Genomic DNA, 16,379 nt, shown 5'->3' with positions numbered 1-16,379 from the left:
GGCGTTTCCGTTTGCAACTGAACCTTCCTGGCAGGGAAGAAGCCCTCCAAAGTGGTGTTCGACTCTGGCAAAGTGAAGATTTGCCAATGTGATGGGAGCCCGAAGCCCAGGTTCTGGGAGAGCAGCAAGAGGAAGGGCATTGGAGGGCTCTGGCAAGGACATGACCCCTTGACTGAAGGGATGTGTCCTTCTCCATGGGGCCTCTCACTCCTTAAGCATCACCTCTTGTGCTGGGAGCGTGTGGGGGTGGGGTTCCGGCAGCATGTGCGCGGCCCCTGTTTCTCATGGGCGCCAGGGGAGCACAGCCCCTTCTTCCTCAGCTTCCCTCTTTTTGGCTTCTGTTATTTTAATTAATCAATTAATTTGGGGAGGGGGTTTTTGGGTCACAATCCGGCGTTGCTCAGGAGTGACTCCAGGCTCTGCACCCAGGAAGTACTCCTGGCGGTGCTTCGGGGACCATATGGGATGCCGGGGATGGAACCTGGGTTGGCCATGTGCAAGGCCAACACCCTACCTGCTATGCTATTGCTCCAGCATCATTCTCGGATATTTTAAATGGTAGATATTTCCCGACTCTTTTGAAGCATACACGCATATATACATATATACATGTCTGTGTATGTATACATGCTTATCTAGAACCTTTGTGGGTAGTCAGTTTGGTTTGTTTGGGGGCCACACCCGGTGGGGTAGGGAAAAAACCCTAGCTCTGTGCTCAGGGATCACTCCTGGCTAGGGTCGAACAGCTCAGGCTGTCAGCAGTCACTCAAGCCGGGAAAGTGGGGCTGTGAGGTCAGAGGGCACTGGCTCACCTAGCACTGCACTCAGGAATTACTCCTGGCGGTGCTGAGGGGACCATATGGGATGCCGGGAATTGAACCTGGGAATTCGGTGTGTAAGTCAAACGCCCTCCCCGCTGTGCTATCACTATGGCCCAGGATATGGTTTCTCTCAGGGCTGAGGCCGAGCCTACACAGCCCTGGTCACTACCATCACCCACCTTACTCTGCATCATCGCATTGGTGTTCCTGGTGTCCTCCAGGGAGGCCAGGGCCTGCAGGGACGCCTCCCGCTCTGCCAGCAGCTCGGTCTGCTGCGCCTCCAGCAGCGCCTGGTCTTTCAGCAGCCAGTGCAGCTGCCGCTGGAGCTTAGTGGCCTTCTGGCCCAGCAGCTCCTTCTCAGAGCCAAGGCTGTTCAGCTGCTCACGCAGGGCCGACTCCACGCGGGCAGCCTCCTACTTCTCAGCCGTGAGCTCCTCGATCTCTTGCACCAGCGACTTCTGATCCTGAGCCAGCTCCTCGTAGGAGCACTGCAGCTTCTGGATGATGTTGTCCTTGTCCTTGGGCAGGGATAGGTTCTCCAGAACCAGCTTCTTGACATGCTCCTCCAGCTGGCCCCTCTCCTCCAGGCCCTTCTTGCACTCGGCCACCAGGCTGCTCTTGCTCATCTGCAGCTCCTCCACCAGGGCCTGCAGCCCCAGCTTGGCGACCTGCAGTGCGTCCTTCTCCGTGCCCACCCTCTGGAGCTCCTCCTGCACCGCCCTGCCCTCTTCCAGCACTTTCTCTTTCTCCGCCTCGAGGGCTTCTCGGTCCAGCCGCTCCTGCTGGCAGAGCTTCTCTGCGGCCCACCTGGCCTCGATGACCTTCTCCTTATCCATGCGAATCGCTTGGTTCAACAGCCAGAGCTTCCTCTGCTCTTCCCGCAGCGAAGAGTTTTTGGCCTCCGCTTCTCTGAGTTTCAATTGAAACCACCCTCTCTCGGACTTCAGACAGAGCTTCTCCTTCGCCAGCAATTCATTCTCTGACCTCAGGGCCCTGCGATCCTCTGACATCAGCTCCATGTCTTCTTTGGCCGAGCTTAATAAGCAAGTTAAGGACTGCAGAAACAAAAAGCGGGGAAGAATGGAAACAAGAATGAGATCAAGCAGGCACAAGCAAGCCAAGCACTTCATGTGGCCTAAATACCAGAAATGAAAATGGCAGAGTAGTCTTACCTGCACACGCGTGTATACGCGCACGCGCACACACTCACACACACATGTACACACACAGGCAGGATGGAGAGGCTCAAACACAGTTAGCTTCTTAGCGTCAACATAACTACCTGCCTATTTTGTGGATGGGGGCCCCACACCTGCTGGTGTTCGGGTCTCGCTCAGGGTTCTGTGTTCAGGGATCACTGCTGGCAGGGCCGGAGGACCATACGGGATGCTGGGGATCAACCCCGGGTTGGCCGAGTACAAGGCAGCACCCTACCCATTCTACTATCAGCCGATTTGATTTTTGAAATGCCGTCTGAAATGATTCCTGACAGCTCCCCGGAAGGTGTAAGTACAGTTGGATCCTGACATTGGGGCATAAGATTTTTCCCCCCACTTCAATTCTTCTATTACAAAATCCATCACTCTGTCCTAGAAGGGATGCATTCAAAAACTAGTTTTCAATACAATTCAAAGAACTACAAAAAGTATTTTGTTTTGGAACTTTGTGCAGGAGGGGAAGGGAAAAGCAACCACTGCTTGTCAAACGATTTTCACAGGGACACACAGAGGCAGGAAATGGACTTAGCCCCCAAAGTTATACACTTTATAGAAAATCCAGACGAATCCACCAAGCTTTGGAGACTGAAGCCAACAGTTTTTGCTTGCCAAACACAGTAACAAGTCTCAAAATGGAGACATTAGTGGGCCCGCTCGAGCCAATCGATGAGCAATGGGAGGGCAGTGTTTGCAGTCATTTGGGAGGGGCCCAGGGGCTCCAGGAGGACTGGCCACACACGGGTCAGGGTCTCCCTCACCTGCTCTCCCTGCCCGTCAGCAACGGGTTGTGCGTTTTCATTTCTGAGTCTCAATGCACACCACAGTTGAACCGCCATGTACTTTCCAGAACTTTCTGCAGCAAGGGCTATCTTCTCTGTCCAGCTCAGCAGCCATGAGCCGCAGCAGGCTACTGGTGTGTGCTGGGCAGCTGACCGCTGGCGGCCATGTTACCGGAGTGGGACTGACCTGAGCATGCACACGAGGCTGCTGGCCACAGAACTGGGCCAGCAGGTGGTCCAGAGAGGAGACGTAGCCCTGGCTGCGGTGCGCGGTGGAAAGCGGCCGGGCACCAACACACACACGGGCCACGGCCGCCATCAGCCGCGGCGCTGCCCTGCGCCCACCCACCTTGGCCTTGTCGGCTTGCGTCTTCAGCTCAGCCACCTCCCGCAGCAGGCTCCCGTTCTCCGCCTGCACTGCCTGCAGCTTCTCCTTCGCCTGCAACAGCAGCTGCTGCAGGGCCTGCGGCGCCTCCTCGTGCTGCCCCTGGATCTCCACGCTGGCCTTGGCGTGCTCGGCCTGTAGAGCCTGGCACTGGCTGCGGCTCACGTCCACCTTCTCCTCCTGTGGGGAGCCGGGGGCCACCGTCAGCCGCCGGCCCCCTGCCCGCTCCCAGCACACACGCACACACACGAACAAACACGAACACAACGCAAACACACAAACATACACACACGCACACACACGGCCCCTCTACTCTGCTCACCAGCATGCACACACAAACACACATGCACACACACACGCGTGCACACACGGCCCCTCAGCTCTGCCGCTTTCGTTCAAGTTCTCCTGAAGACTACGAAGCGCTAGCCCCTTCCCCTGCAGCTCCTCGGCCAGGCTATCGGCCTACCAGAGTCACAAGGATAGAGTGAATGGACCAAGGAGACAAATAGGAACGGGAAGGGGAAAACAAAACAGAAAACACGTATGAGAAGCCCATGACCCAACACAACCCCAAAGAACAGAGGCGTGAGGTGAGCGTGATTGCCTGAAGCTTGCGAAGCCAAGGCCTTGGCGCCGGCAGTTCTGGTGATGACTGTCTAGTGGTTATTGAAAACGGCCCAAACAGAGGTGTTTTCTAGACCTAACTTTGGCGTGACCAGAAAATAAGAAAGCCTATGAGAAAGACTGACTTTCCAGGGGCGGGGAGACGGCACAAAGGGCTGGAGTACACACCAGGCCCAAGTTAGAACTGCAGCACCACTGGGCAAGACTGAGATCGGTCCACAAGCTGAAAAGCCCCACTACTGCTGGGCGGGAGGACCCCAGAGCCCAGAGCATAGCTTGGCGAGGAAGAAGGAAGAAAGCAAGGGAGGAGGGAAGCTAAGGATAGGAAGGAGGGAGGGAGGAAACAGGGAAGAAAGGGAAAGGGAGGGGAGGAAGGGAAAAAAAGGTTATCTTTTTTTTTTCTTTTGGGTTTTTCGGTCACCCTAAATGCTCAGGAATTTCTCCTTGTCAGTAACCCGGCCAGCTCACCGAGAGTATCTCGCCTGCACGGCAAAGCCTGCCAAGCTCCCCGTGACGTATTCAATATGAAAAACACAGTAACAAGTGTCACAATGGAGACGTTACTGGGTCCGCTCGAGCTAATCGATAAACAACGGGAGGGTAGAGACAATGACAGTGACCCTATGGGATGATGGAGATCGAACCCGCGTGCAAGGCAAATGCCCTTCCCATTGTACTATCATTCCGGCCCCCAAGATTTACTTTCTTGTAGTTTCTTTCCTGTGACTTTAAAAGTTTGAGGGGTTTCAATATGAAATTTAAAATGAAGAAACTCTAATCCACTAGACAGCAGTCACACAAACTTGACGTTTGTTACATCTTGATGCGAACAAGTCGGTCAGCTATCCCCTGCTGTGTCCTAGGAATTGATTCCATTTGTTTCAGCCAGTGTTTCTGGAATGCCAGCCAAGGAGTCCTGAGTCCTGAGAAGAACTCCCGGGGATCTCGGGGCCCTTCTGTTATGTCTGTCAGTCCTGTCTACAAAGCCCACAGCCCTTCCATCTTGGCCAACAAAGAAGTTTCTCCAACAAAGTGCCCAGCGCGGAGGAGCGGGGGGGGGGGGTGAGGGCACGTCCCTGCCACCACAATCCTATAGGAGGAAAAGGGCATCTCTCGGGGCTCCTTGGTGAGAACTGCAGCTTCCTCGGCTTGGCCCAGATCTCACTGTCTCGTCCTTCCCCAGGGTCAGGGCTACCATGAGAGTCCATGCCTGTGGCCAGCAGGGGGCCATGCTGGAAGGCGGACTTGGCCCAAGTACCCCTTAAAGGCTGAAAGGGATGAAATCTCTGCTGGACTGGGCGGGGGCTTGTGCTGCAGGGAGGGAGGGGCTGGCAATGAGAAATACCAAGATGGGCCACGTCCCCAGTCCTGAGGGAGCTCAGAGGCTCAGAGGCATCGAGCACCAGCTGGGAACTGAGGCACCTCGGGGAGAGGATGGCAAAGCCCGTCACACGAGCAGGTGGTCAGCAAGGTCAGGGAAAGACCCTCGCGGCCTGACTCGAGCCCAAGTGTCTGGGCAGACTCGGCGAGTATGCAGCGGGCCCAAGGGGTGGGGGGCAGAGGTCTGCTCTGGAGGCTCCTATCTTGTTTTCTCACTGGCCTCGTGAAGAATTCTCTGTTTCAGAAAGACCCCAGACGGGCCCGATTAACCGGGGCCAAGGCTAGCACGGCATCCGGGTGCTGGGGACCATTGACAGCCCCCGAATCATGCCGACTCCTTCTCAGTCCCATCAGAGGGAACCGCACGGGACGTGACTGGAAGACCTGTCAGCACCAAGCCGGAAAATGGCGGCGAGCAGACTGACACACAGCATGCAGGGAGCGAGCGTGGAAGTGGGCAATTGCGCCCGAGTACCAACCTGCAGCTCTCGGCCCACTTTGCATTCTCTAACTCCTGAATCTGCCGCTCAGCCACCTGGAGCTGCTGCCTGAGCTTCTCCATTCCCAATTGACCTTCGGAACTGGCCTTCCAGAGCCCATCGAGCTGCAAGAGCTTCTGCTGGGTGGCCTCCAGCTGTGCCGTGGCATTGGCCAGGGCCTGGGCTTGCTGATTACACACGGCCCGCAACCCGTCCAGGTGCTTTACCTTCGTCTCCGCCTCCTGCAGCTTGTTCAGGGCGTCCTCCATCTCCACCAGGTGCTGGTCTTCGATCTGCTCGAGCTTGGCCCATGCGGCCTCCAGGCTGTTCTTCTGCTCCTGGGCCGTCCTGAACAGCCGCGACCTGAGCGTCTGCAGCTCGGAGGCGTGCGCTGCACGCTCAGCCGCCTGCTGGGCCTTCAGGCTCTCCACCTCCTGCTGGTACTCGAACTGTAGCCTCTCGATCTGCATCTTGAGCTCGGCCAGCTCGGCCGCCTCGGCGCCCACGCCCTGGCTCACGGATGCCTTCGGCTCGCCCATGGCCTGTTGGTGCGGGGCGATGGCCGTCTCCAGCTTGGACTTCCTCAGGGCGATCACGTCCGCATTCTCCTTGTTGGCATGGTCCAGCTTGGCCCTCAGGCACTCGTTCTCCTTGGCGAGCTTCTCGGAGGCCGCCTGCAGGGACTTCACCTCCTTCTGGTGGGAAAACAAAATTTCCATGAACTTAAAACAGGAAGGAAAAGAAGCAGAAATAGAAATTTTTCTTTTCCAAACTGACTCTTTGCTTCTTCTTGTTTTAAGGAAAAGCTTCCAAAAAATGGGGTTCTAAAGGATTTGATTTGTGCTGCTCGACTGAAAATCAAAGCTGAGGCAAAGGCATAGACCCGACTGTCAGAACGAGAGAAAAACGCTCATCAAGAGCAGCCTCCAGCCCCAAGGAGCAGAGATGTGTCAGCCGGGCCCTGCCAGGTGCATGACCCCAGGTATCCCTGTCTGATTCGGAGTCTCCAGCAGAAGTGGTCCCGGCGGGGTCGGCCAGGCCGCCCCGCATCCTTGCCTGCACCCTGCAAGCCTCCGGGACCTGCCCGGGCTTTACCTGCAGGTCGCCTTTGGTGATGGACTCCTCCTCGACTCGGAACTGGAGGTCTTCCACTTTCCTGTGGGGGAGAGGGAGACGTTGTGAGGGGCGTCACTGCTGACCCCCATGAGGGCCACCATTTTGTAGATGCGCCTGACCCAGCCCCCGGCTCCACACACAGGAGGGCTGAGAGAGTCGGGGAGGGCCAGAGCGAGAGTACAGCAGGCAGGGCGTTTGTCTTGCACGTGGCCGACCCGGGTTCAATTCCCAGCATACCACTATGGACCCCGGAGCAATGCCTGGAGTAATTCCTGAGTGCCGAAGCAGGAGTAACCCCTGAGCATCGCTGGGTTGACCCAAAAAGAAAAAAAAGAAAGTCAGCGAGTCCCCTCACCTTCGAACACTGGGTGGGACACACAGGCTACAGGAGGAAGCTAGGCCAAGCCAACACCAAGTGCAGTGTCATATCAACCCTTTCTGCCTCGCAGCTAACAGAGGTGGTTAAAAACTGACCCGCGGCGCCTGCCAGTCCCTCCCAGCCAGCGCCTGTCCCCACATTGGGACAACAACTGACCCCCTGGGGGAGAAGCAGCCAACGACTCGGGGGCGGGGGGGAGGGGTTCCCAGTGACTGTCGAGTCGGCATGTGGAGCTGAGGGGCTGAGCCAGGCACTGGCAGTGCCCCTGGGCACCACACTGCCGGGAGCCCATCTGAAAAGGCGGTCTCGGCCAGCACCCCGTGTCCATCTGTCTGCAGCCAGGCCTCAGCCCCGCGTCCGTCTGTCTGCAGCCTGGCCTGAGCCCCATGTATGTCTGTCTGCACCCCGGCCTGAGCACCACGTCCGTCTGTCTGCAGCCTAGCCTGAGCCCTGTCTGTCTGCTGTCGTGCCCCATGGGTACTGTGGGTTTCCTCCCGACTGGGACTTAACCACAGGGACTCCCAGAGGGCCCAACTGGGTTAGGACAGTTCCTTGCCACCCAGGACAGGCCTCCTGAATACCAGGCCAGGTGGACACAGCAGGGAGGGCCGGGGGTGGCTTGGCTCCACTGAGCTCCCCCCCCCCCCAGCCCTCCCGGTGAGGACGCGCTCAGGACTGGGCACCCGTTGGTTTCTGGTTCTCAAAGCCCTGGAAGGCCAGGAGTGCCCCACCCGAGGGAGCCCCCAGCTCCGGACACGGCCTCACCTCTTCTCCTCCTCCAGCTGGTTCAGCAGCTCCACCTTCTCCCAGTCGGTCACTTCCAGCATGGCCCGCAGCTCGTCGTTCTTGGCCTCCAGCTCCAGGACGTGCTGTAGAGGCAACGGCCCGTGAGTGGCCTCGCCCGCCCCCAACAGCCCTTTGTGGGCTGGCATCGCCACCTGTCACCACGGAAGCTAAATGCATCTCCCACCTAAGCTACGGCGTTTCTGGAAGGCCAGAGGGGAACCACACCACGAAAGCACGGCGCGGACAACTCGGCACTCCCTAAACCCCCACAGGGCGAGCAGAAGGCGCATGCGATCAAACCACACGCCGGACGCCACCGCAACGACGGCACACGGGGACCCATGGCCTCTGCCTGCACCGCCAGCACCAAGCTCGCGCCCAGCCTCTACCACCGGCGTCTCTCGGCCCCGGCACTGCCGTCTGCACAGACGTCACCTGGACGTGCCCGTTCCGGCCAGGGCCAGCTCCTGCTCTATCTCCCCCACGTGGCTCGTGGCCTTGGCCACCTCCACCCGCTCCAGGTCCAGCTCGGCCAGCAGCTTCTCAATGTGCTGCTGCTTCTCCTTCAGCGCCTCCTGGAGGGCCGTGGTGCCGGAGATCTTGTGCTTGTAGCGGGAGGAGGTTTCCGGCAACTGCAAAGGAAAAAGAAACGTGAAGGGGATGGGGGCGGCCGACCGGGCATGCACGCGGTGATCCTCGGCAAAGCACATGCAGCAGTGCTGCATCCTTGCATATAGGCCAGCGACTCTCAGCAGAAACGTCTTGAAACCTTCCGAAAGATCCTTGGACGGGACCTGGGCTCCACTGTCTTCGGGCCTCGTGGGAATCCAGAGGCTCTTCTGCAGAGCCGGAGGCAGCCCCCTCCACAGCCCGCTCTGGCCTGAGCTTCCTTAAGGATGAGCCCTTGACTTGAGCTTGAGTCCAGCTCCAGCATCTTCAGCCTTGCAGGTCCGTCAGGGTCTCCCTGGGCAGCCTGTCCCTTCTCTCTTCCTCTTCCTTCCAGCTCACCTCGCTCTCCCGGGCACCCGCCCCATGCCTGAATAGCAGTAACCAGAGACTTTTGTCTCTGGGAATGGCCCCGTGCCCCCGGGGGTCACTGGGTGCGACCCTATAAAAGACCCCTGTGCCATCTGCCTTCGAAAATGGGGGATGAGAGGCTAGAATGATAAACTTGCGGGAAAGGCGCTGGCCTTGCACGCCGCTGACCTGAGCTGGATAACAGGTACCCACCCCATAGGGTCCCGAGGGCACCAGGAGTGACTCCTGAGTGCAGAGTCCAGAGTAAGTCCTGAGTATTGCTGGGGCATGGCCAAAGTCCAGGAAAAAAAAAAGGAAAAAGTGGTGGGTGAGAATGTGTGAGGGCTCACGCCCAGCGAGCAGGACAGCAAGGGCAGCTCAGGGAAAGACCAAGCACAAAGGGAAGGAGAGAAGAGGCAAAGACAGTGAGGAGGGGAGGGGAGTGGGCTGAAGGGCTGCTGGGACCAGGGGTCCTGTCCATTCTATCCTGGGCTCGTGGTCACTCATGGTCGCTCTGCAGACCCAGATCCCTCTCTGCACAACGGCCCCTGCAGGAGGGGCCAAGGCGGGACCTGATCTTCATTCTTCGGGCACACGGTGGCGGGGGCTGCAGCGGCGATGGCCAGGACTTCCGCTCCTTCTGCCCGGCCATCCCTGTTCCATCGCCCTGCTGCAGTCCAGCCGCAGGTTCTCTTGCCGCTTCCCCGCATCATCTGAGCTGCTGCCAAATGCCTCCTGACCGACGGGCCCAGCAGGGCCCAGGCTGTCCACTGCTGCTTTGCCTGTTGGGAGCTCTCGAGCCACCTGGTTCTGTCCGGAGAGCGGGATCATCCTTGCCTGTGCGTAAGGACCTGGCCGTGATTTCCCGATACACTTAAAGTATATCTGTTCCGATTAAATGCCCTCCCCAGGCCCAAAGAGTCTGTTGGGGGGGTGGGGGAAGGTGCTTGCAGAGGTTCAAGATCCAGCACCATCAGGAGTGACCCCACCCCCCAAGCAGAGAGCCAGGAATAAGCCCTGAGCACCCCTGGGTGTGGCCCCCCAAACCAAATAATAACTAAAATTTCTAGGAGCACACGAGCTCTCGGGCCAGCCATGTGCAGTGCTCCCGGGAACTGCAGTCAACTCAGATTTCAAGGGGTGGCTGGGAAGAGCTTGCCAGCCTTGGGGGTCTACACCAAGACCTGGGCTCAACACCCCTCCACCGGGAGCAGCCCCCAAACACCACGCCTGGAGTCCCTGAGCACTACCAGGTGAACCCCAAAGAGCAAAAATAAAAACTAGGAAAGGCAGGCGGCGGTGTTCCCTGAGCCTCCTGGCCTAAGCGGGTGGGGCAGGCCAGACGCACGCACTTCCTGGGCCCGAGACAGCTCCCTGAGGAAACCAGCACAGGAGCGATGGGCTTCTTTCAGCCAACTATGGAGACGAGACTGTGAGGTTCAGGTGCCGGAGCAGGGAGAAAGCAGCACCCCTAGCATGGGGGGAGGCGCGTGCTGAGGGGCTGGGCAAGGTCGGGGCCACGAGCTGAACTCAGGATGCTGATGCCAAATCCTCTGCCCTGCGTGTGGTTTGTGAGGCCCCAGGCTCCATCCCAGCAAGGCCAGGCCTTCTGTGGGAGCCTGGTACCTCAGAAGAGCAACTCAGCCAACAGACGAACAGGGAGGCCTCCACAGGGCACGCACGGACCCGTGTGCATGTATGTATGCGTGCATGTATGTTCCAGTGCGAATGTCTACACGCACCTGTGTGCATCCGTGCATTGTGTTTATGCATGTATGTGCCTGTGTGTGTATACCCATAAGCCTGTGTATATACGGTATGCACTACGTGTACATGTATGAGTGACTGTGTGTATGAACGCTTGTGTGGGCACTTATGGAATTATGTTGTCGAGGTATACTTCCGTGAAGTCACACAGAATCTTTCTATATTCCCGTCATAGACGCTAACGGTGATGTTCAGTTTAGGAGTGAGCTCCACCCTGCATAAAGATATGCAAGGCAGGGGCCAAAGAGCTGGAGAGCGAAGCCCCAGCGCTGCCCAGGCTCAATCCCGGAGGCCCGCCAGGAATAATCCCGAGCACAGAGGTGGGAGAAAGCCCTGAGCTCTGCCAAGGGTGACCCCACAACAGAACCAAACAAGATAGCGGGGGGAGGCTGGAGATACGTCTCAGGCGTAGGGCTCTTGCTTGGAGGTGGGAGGCACCGGCAAAACCCCAGCACTGCAAACGGCCCCTTGAAGCACTGTAGGGTATGGCCCACAGTCAAGCAGAAAAACAAAACCAAATTCCACAAATGGGCTGGTTCGCGAGGGAAGGAGAGGGGCTTCTGAGTCTGCTCTCCTCCTAAATGGTGAGGCGAAGGGAAGGAGGAGTCGGACGTGAGGATACAGGTGGGGCAGGGAAACCTGGTGGTGGTCGAGCAAGACAGGACTGGCCCCAGGCCTGTGCCCACGGTGCGTGGCCTCCAGGCTCCCGTTTCCGTGTCATCTGTTTTGTATCTTCCGTTGCACACACACTCACTCCCTCCTCTTCCACATCGAGGGTCAATGCACGGAGCAGAGGCGGCGGCAGGAAGCGCAGCCTCCAGCAAAGCCAGCCCCCCGGGACACCCTCTCCATCGTGGGCCCGTTTCCCTGTGGACAATATCTCAGGGCACCCTTGCATATTCAGACACACTTTAGTGTTTATGACTCAGATAGACGTGAGGGGAGAAGCCACGAGGCCCCAGCTTTGAATTGCGGCATCGCAATGGACAGAAGTCGAGGCCACTCTGCATGTGGACAGTGGTGAAGAGGGACAGGAGGGAGCAGGGAGAGACGGAGAGAGCAAAGAAGCAAGATGAAGGGCCAAGCGTTCCCCAGAGTCTCTGGGCCCTGCTCTGACCCTCAGGCGCCCCCTTCGGCTACCCCACTTCATCCCTAAGGTGGCCTGAGGCCAGAGAGGAGTCCTGAGCACCCCAGGAAAGGCCCATCCCTGCTCCTGTCACTGGTGGTGGCTGGGAAGCCACTCGCTTGCCACCCGGAGCTGCTCAGCCCACGTGCTCCTGCTCCGCCTCTTGCCCCTGGGGCTGTGGGAGTCTGTGGGGGCCCGAGCACCCCGCAGTGGTGGGGGACTGCTTACTAGTCCCGTGCGGCCGGGTCTGCTGCTCACAGATGAGGCCCCGGAGCTGACGGAGCTGAGCGAGGAGGCCGAAGGGCTGCGCTTCAGGCTGGCGGGGGTGGTGGCCATCACACGCCTCACGGCGGCCACCTTGCCCTTGGCCGGCGTCGTGGACGGGAAGCCGATCTTGGTGACTTTGTGAATGGGAGCAAACAAGCCATACTTGGGCTGACACTGGAAGTACCTGCGGACAACGAGGAGGAGGGGACAAAAACACCTTCGGCAAGAGACCAAGAGACACAAGCGCCGACCTAGAAGTCCACTGAGTCCCAGAGTCTCACACCCCCACAAACGAACACGCTCCCACAGCCCCACATGCCCACACACTCACACCCCAACAAACACACTCACACACGCACCCCAAACAACACTCCCACACTCTCACACTCCCACCCCAACAAACACACTCACACTCACACCCCAACCAACACTCCCACATTTCCACAGCGCCACACTCACTCCCCAACAAACATCATACCCTCCACCAGCCCACACTCACACACACTCACAACCCAACAAACACACACACACCCCAACCAACACTCCCACACATAAACACCACAACCAACACACACTTACACTCACACCCCAACCAACACTCCCACACTTCCACACTCTCACAGCCCAACAAACACACTCACACCCCAACCAACACTCCCATACTCTCACATTCCCACCCCATCAAACACACATACTCACAACCCAACAGACACTCCCACATGTCCACAGCCCCACACTGACACACACTCACTCCCCAGAAACACACATACTCACACCCAAACCAACACACACTCACACTCACACCCCACCGACACTCCCACACCCACACACACTCACACCCCAACCAACACTCCCACACACCCACAGCCCCACAGTCACACACACGCACACCCCAAGCAACACTTGCACGCTCTCAAACCAACACTGACACGCTCTCATTCCCCCACAAACACGCTCACACCCCCACCAACACTCTCATGCCCACGCCCCCACCAACACTCTCACAGCCCCACACTCACACGCTCACATACACACGCCCTCATACATTCACACCCACACTCGCTCGCATGCCGCCCACCCCCACCACGCAAACCAAGGGCGATTCCAAGCAGCCTCCCCGGCATCTGAAGGGTGACAGCAGGCCTGGGGGGTTCCTGCGGCCTGAGCACAGCTGCATGTGGGGGCCCCAGGCTGTTCCCACAATCTGCAGGGTCCCCGAGTGCCACCGGAAGTGGCCCCGCCTAAGAACCAAGTGAAGTGGCCTGCAGTCCCCTCAGCGCCTTCCGGGCACCGTGCATGGCCCCAGGCTGTCTGGGGGGGGCAGGGGGACCCACCTCGTTCCGGCCACGGCACCATCGTTCTTGCCCAGTGGCTTGTCCAGCTCTACACCGCACCAATCTCCCTTGGCGAAGTCCGTCTCCCCGAGGAAGCGCACCACACCGGCCTCCATGCCTCCCACCTACCAGAGGGATGGAGGGACGTGGGTAAGGCACCCTGGACTGCGCACAGCGCCCCCACCCCCGCAAACGAACTTTCTGGCTTCAGAGTCAGGATTTCCTGAAGAAACCCCAGAGGTCAAAGTGCCATTTCCCCCCGCAACCCCTACAGGGTGAGCAGACGCTGCTGCTCAGTGTCCATGCAAGGCAGCGGCATTCACACCCACTCGCTGTCACCGGTGGCCTGGCTGACCACACCCCCGGGAATCTCTGACCCAGGCCAGCCACCTGGTGTGGCGAGGGGGTCGCTGCCCCTTGGGTGTGAGAGCGGAGCACTGGCAAACCCACCGCTGGAGAACAATTAAGCCAGAAACCAGCTAAAGGAAAATGACTGTTCTCGTATCTTCGCAGAGTTCGATCTTCCAGTTCTCCTTCACTATGCCTTGGCTTGACGCTTGGCTCCCGGGACACAGAGCAAAACAGAATCACAGCGCTGGACACTGACAGGAATGCTGACAAACAGGGCTGGAGCACCGGGGGAAGGGTGCTTTGTGTGCGACCACCCTGTGACGCCCCAAGCAAAAACATCGAAAACCAGAGAAATAGAACCGATTTCCAGCTTTGTTCATTGGTTTGTTTTTGAGTAACAGTCAGAGTGCTCAGGGCTTACTCTTGGCTTGGTGCTCAGGGATCACTCCGGGATGTGCTTGGGGGACTGTACATGGGACCAAGACTTAAACCCCGGGTCAGAGGCGTGCAAAGCATGACCCCTCCCCACGGCATGACCCCTCCACCCTGTTTTGGCTAAACTGGTAAAACTGGCAGCATCCCCGCACGCATCCATCACGCTGGAAACTGCAGGACCAGGCGTCCCGGCTGCTCGTGCTTCCACCCAAACCGCGAGTCTGGAGGAGCTGATGAACCAGACAGGCGAATGGACAGCCACCCGCGACCTCTGCCCTCGGCACTCACCAGCACCTGGTCCCCGAGCTTCAGCTCCCGCTCCCCTTTCTTGAGGGAGCCAGCCTCAGAGAGGTTGGAGATGGACTCGCTGGCCGTCCTGGTCAGGCTGCTGATGTGAGGGGTGGCCGGTGACTCCTTCGCGGGGGACTGGGGCACCTTCGCGGTGCCGACAAGGGCCTCGGAGGCCGACAGGGGCAGTGTGGCCCAGGCGGCAGGCGCTGGCTGCCGGCAGTTGGTCTCATCGTCGGCCTGCAAGCTCCTACTCAGCTTGGACGGCTGGGTGAAGATGCCCTTCAGCGGCTCGCACTGGAAGTAGCGCACACCCGCCACTGAGCCGTCGTTCTTGCCGATGGGCTCGTCCAAGACGATCCCGGCCCACTGACCAGGGGCAAACTGGGTCTCCCCGAGGAACTGGATGAATCCAGGCTTGTTCCCGTTCACCCAGACTCGTTCCCCGACCAGGAAGTCGCCCACAAACTCCTCCTGCATCTCCGAGGAGGGGGCGCTGGGGGTTTTCTCCCCAGGCACGGTCTTCTCAACGGGAGCAGCCGCTGGAACAGCAGAAAGGGTCAAAAGGGTCAGAAGGGACAGGAAGGGCCTGTGCAGGTCCAGTTAAAGTGTGGTTGGGGGAGAAGGACACCCAGCAGTGCTCGGGGCTACTCCCAGCCAATGACAGGGGCTGCTTGTGGCGAAGCCTGGCCGGGCCAGCCATGAAGCGGACATGCTCACCTACCGCAGCATCCCAGGCCGCAGTCATACTTTGGGCAGCTCAGGGGAAATCTTTGGATACACCCCGTGATACTACGGACCAAGCCAGGTGAAAGCTCGAACCCAGTGTCTTATTTCTGCTGTGTCCACTGGCCCATCTTCTTTTTCTTTTGGGCGGGGAGCAACCCAGCCAATGCTCAGGGCCTATTTCTGGTTCTCCGCTCAGGGTCACTCATGGTGAGGTTGAGGGTGGAGAGTCACATGGGGTGCCAGTTGCCCTCCCCACTGTACTGTGGCTTTGGCCGGCAATGAGGCCCTCTAGTCCAGGTGAGTCCACCTCCCTAAGCCTGTCCCCAAGCCCGGGCAAGGGAGCTAGCCGTTAGAAGGGAGCGGGTTGGTCGCCTCAGCTGTCACCGGTTGCCGTGACACTAAACTCACAGAACGTGACACTCGTGTGTGAGAGCTGTCCCCAGAGCCACGGACATGTCTACAGCTCAGGGAGCCATTCCCGGGCGAGGACTCGGGATGGGGTTCCCGGGTGGGAATGAGTCTCCGTTGGCCTGGGCTGAGCGCACTTACCGGCCGAGGGTGTCTTCAGGGCCCAGCTCCCATGCTTGAGGATCTTGGTGGGGGCCTTCAGCCCGCTGGGCCTCAGCAGACTCATGGTCAGGCGGTCAGACGATCCCGCGGCCACTAACAGGCCCCGACCATCGAGCCCACTGTGGGGCCTTCTGAGGCACACTCGTTCTCAGGACTAAATCTCTGAAGAGCAGAGGAGAGAGTCTGTCTCAGGCGAGCGACCACAGCAGCTTCCGGAGCCCAGAGAGCTGCCAGTCTGGCACTCGCCACCCCGAGTGCGACCCCCAGTCTCCCGCACAGCCCCCTGAGCCCACCAAGTGTCATTCCTGCGCAAAAACTCAATCCAAAACAGACAAACAAACAACTGCCGATTCGGGGCCAGAGAGCAGAGGGGACAGGTACTTGCCCTGCGGGCAGCTGACCCTCACGCCCTCCCTGCCATCACTCCCACCAACAAACACATTCAGGAGCCAGAAATCATCCCTGAGCACCGCGAGTGTCACTGACCACCTCCCCGTCCAGACACTGACGAGCCGGCAGGTGACTCAGC

The 16,379-nt window shown here is 58.9% G+C and overlaps 1 protein-coding gene across 1 annotated transcript in view; it reads right to left on the bottom strand.

The window, feature by feature from the left end:
- The window catches only part of LOC130024606 (CAP-Gly domain-containing linker protein 1-like), a 58,437-nt gene extending 42,523 nt beyond the window's left edge, over positions 1-15,914 (bottom strand). The window contains 10 exon segments of the mRNA XM_056115312.1: positions 3,173-3,376; positions 5,697-6,491; positions 6,697-6,841; positions 7,946-8,049; positions 8,402-8,421; positions 8,424-8,598; positions 12,105-12,327; positions 13,478-13,602; positions 14,552-15,093; positions 15,830-15,914. Coding sequence (XP_055971287.1) covers positions 3,173-3,376; positions 5,697-6,491; positions 6,697-6,841; positions 7,946-8,049; positions 8,402-8,421; positions 8,424-8,598; positions 12,105-12,327; positions 13,478-13,602; positions 14,552-15,093; positions 15,830-15,914 — 2,418 coding nt within the window.
- Between the last annotated feature and the right edge of the window lie 465 nt (positions 15,915-16,379).

This window comes from Sorex fumeus, unplaced genomic scaffold (genome assembly GCF_029834395.1).
Source record: "Sorex fumeus unplaced genomic scaffold, SorFum_2.1 ptg000029l, whole genome shotgun sequence".
In the NCBI taxonomy this organism is placed as follows: domain Eukaryota; kingdom Metazoa; phylum Chordata; class Mammalia; order Eulipotyphla; family Soricidae; genus Sorex; species Sorex fumeus.
This window is presented reverse-complemented; position numbering and strand designations above follow the sequence as displayed.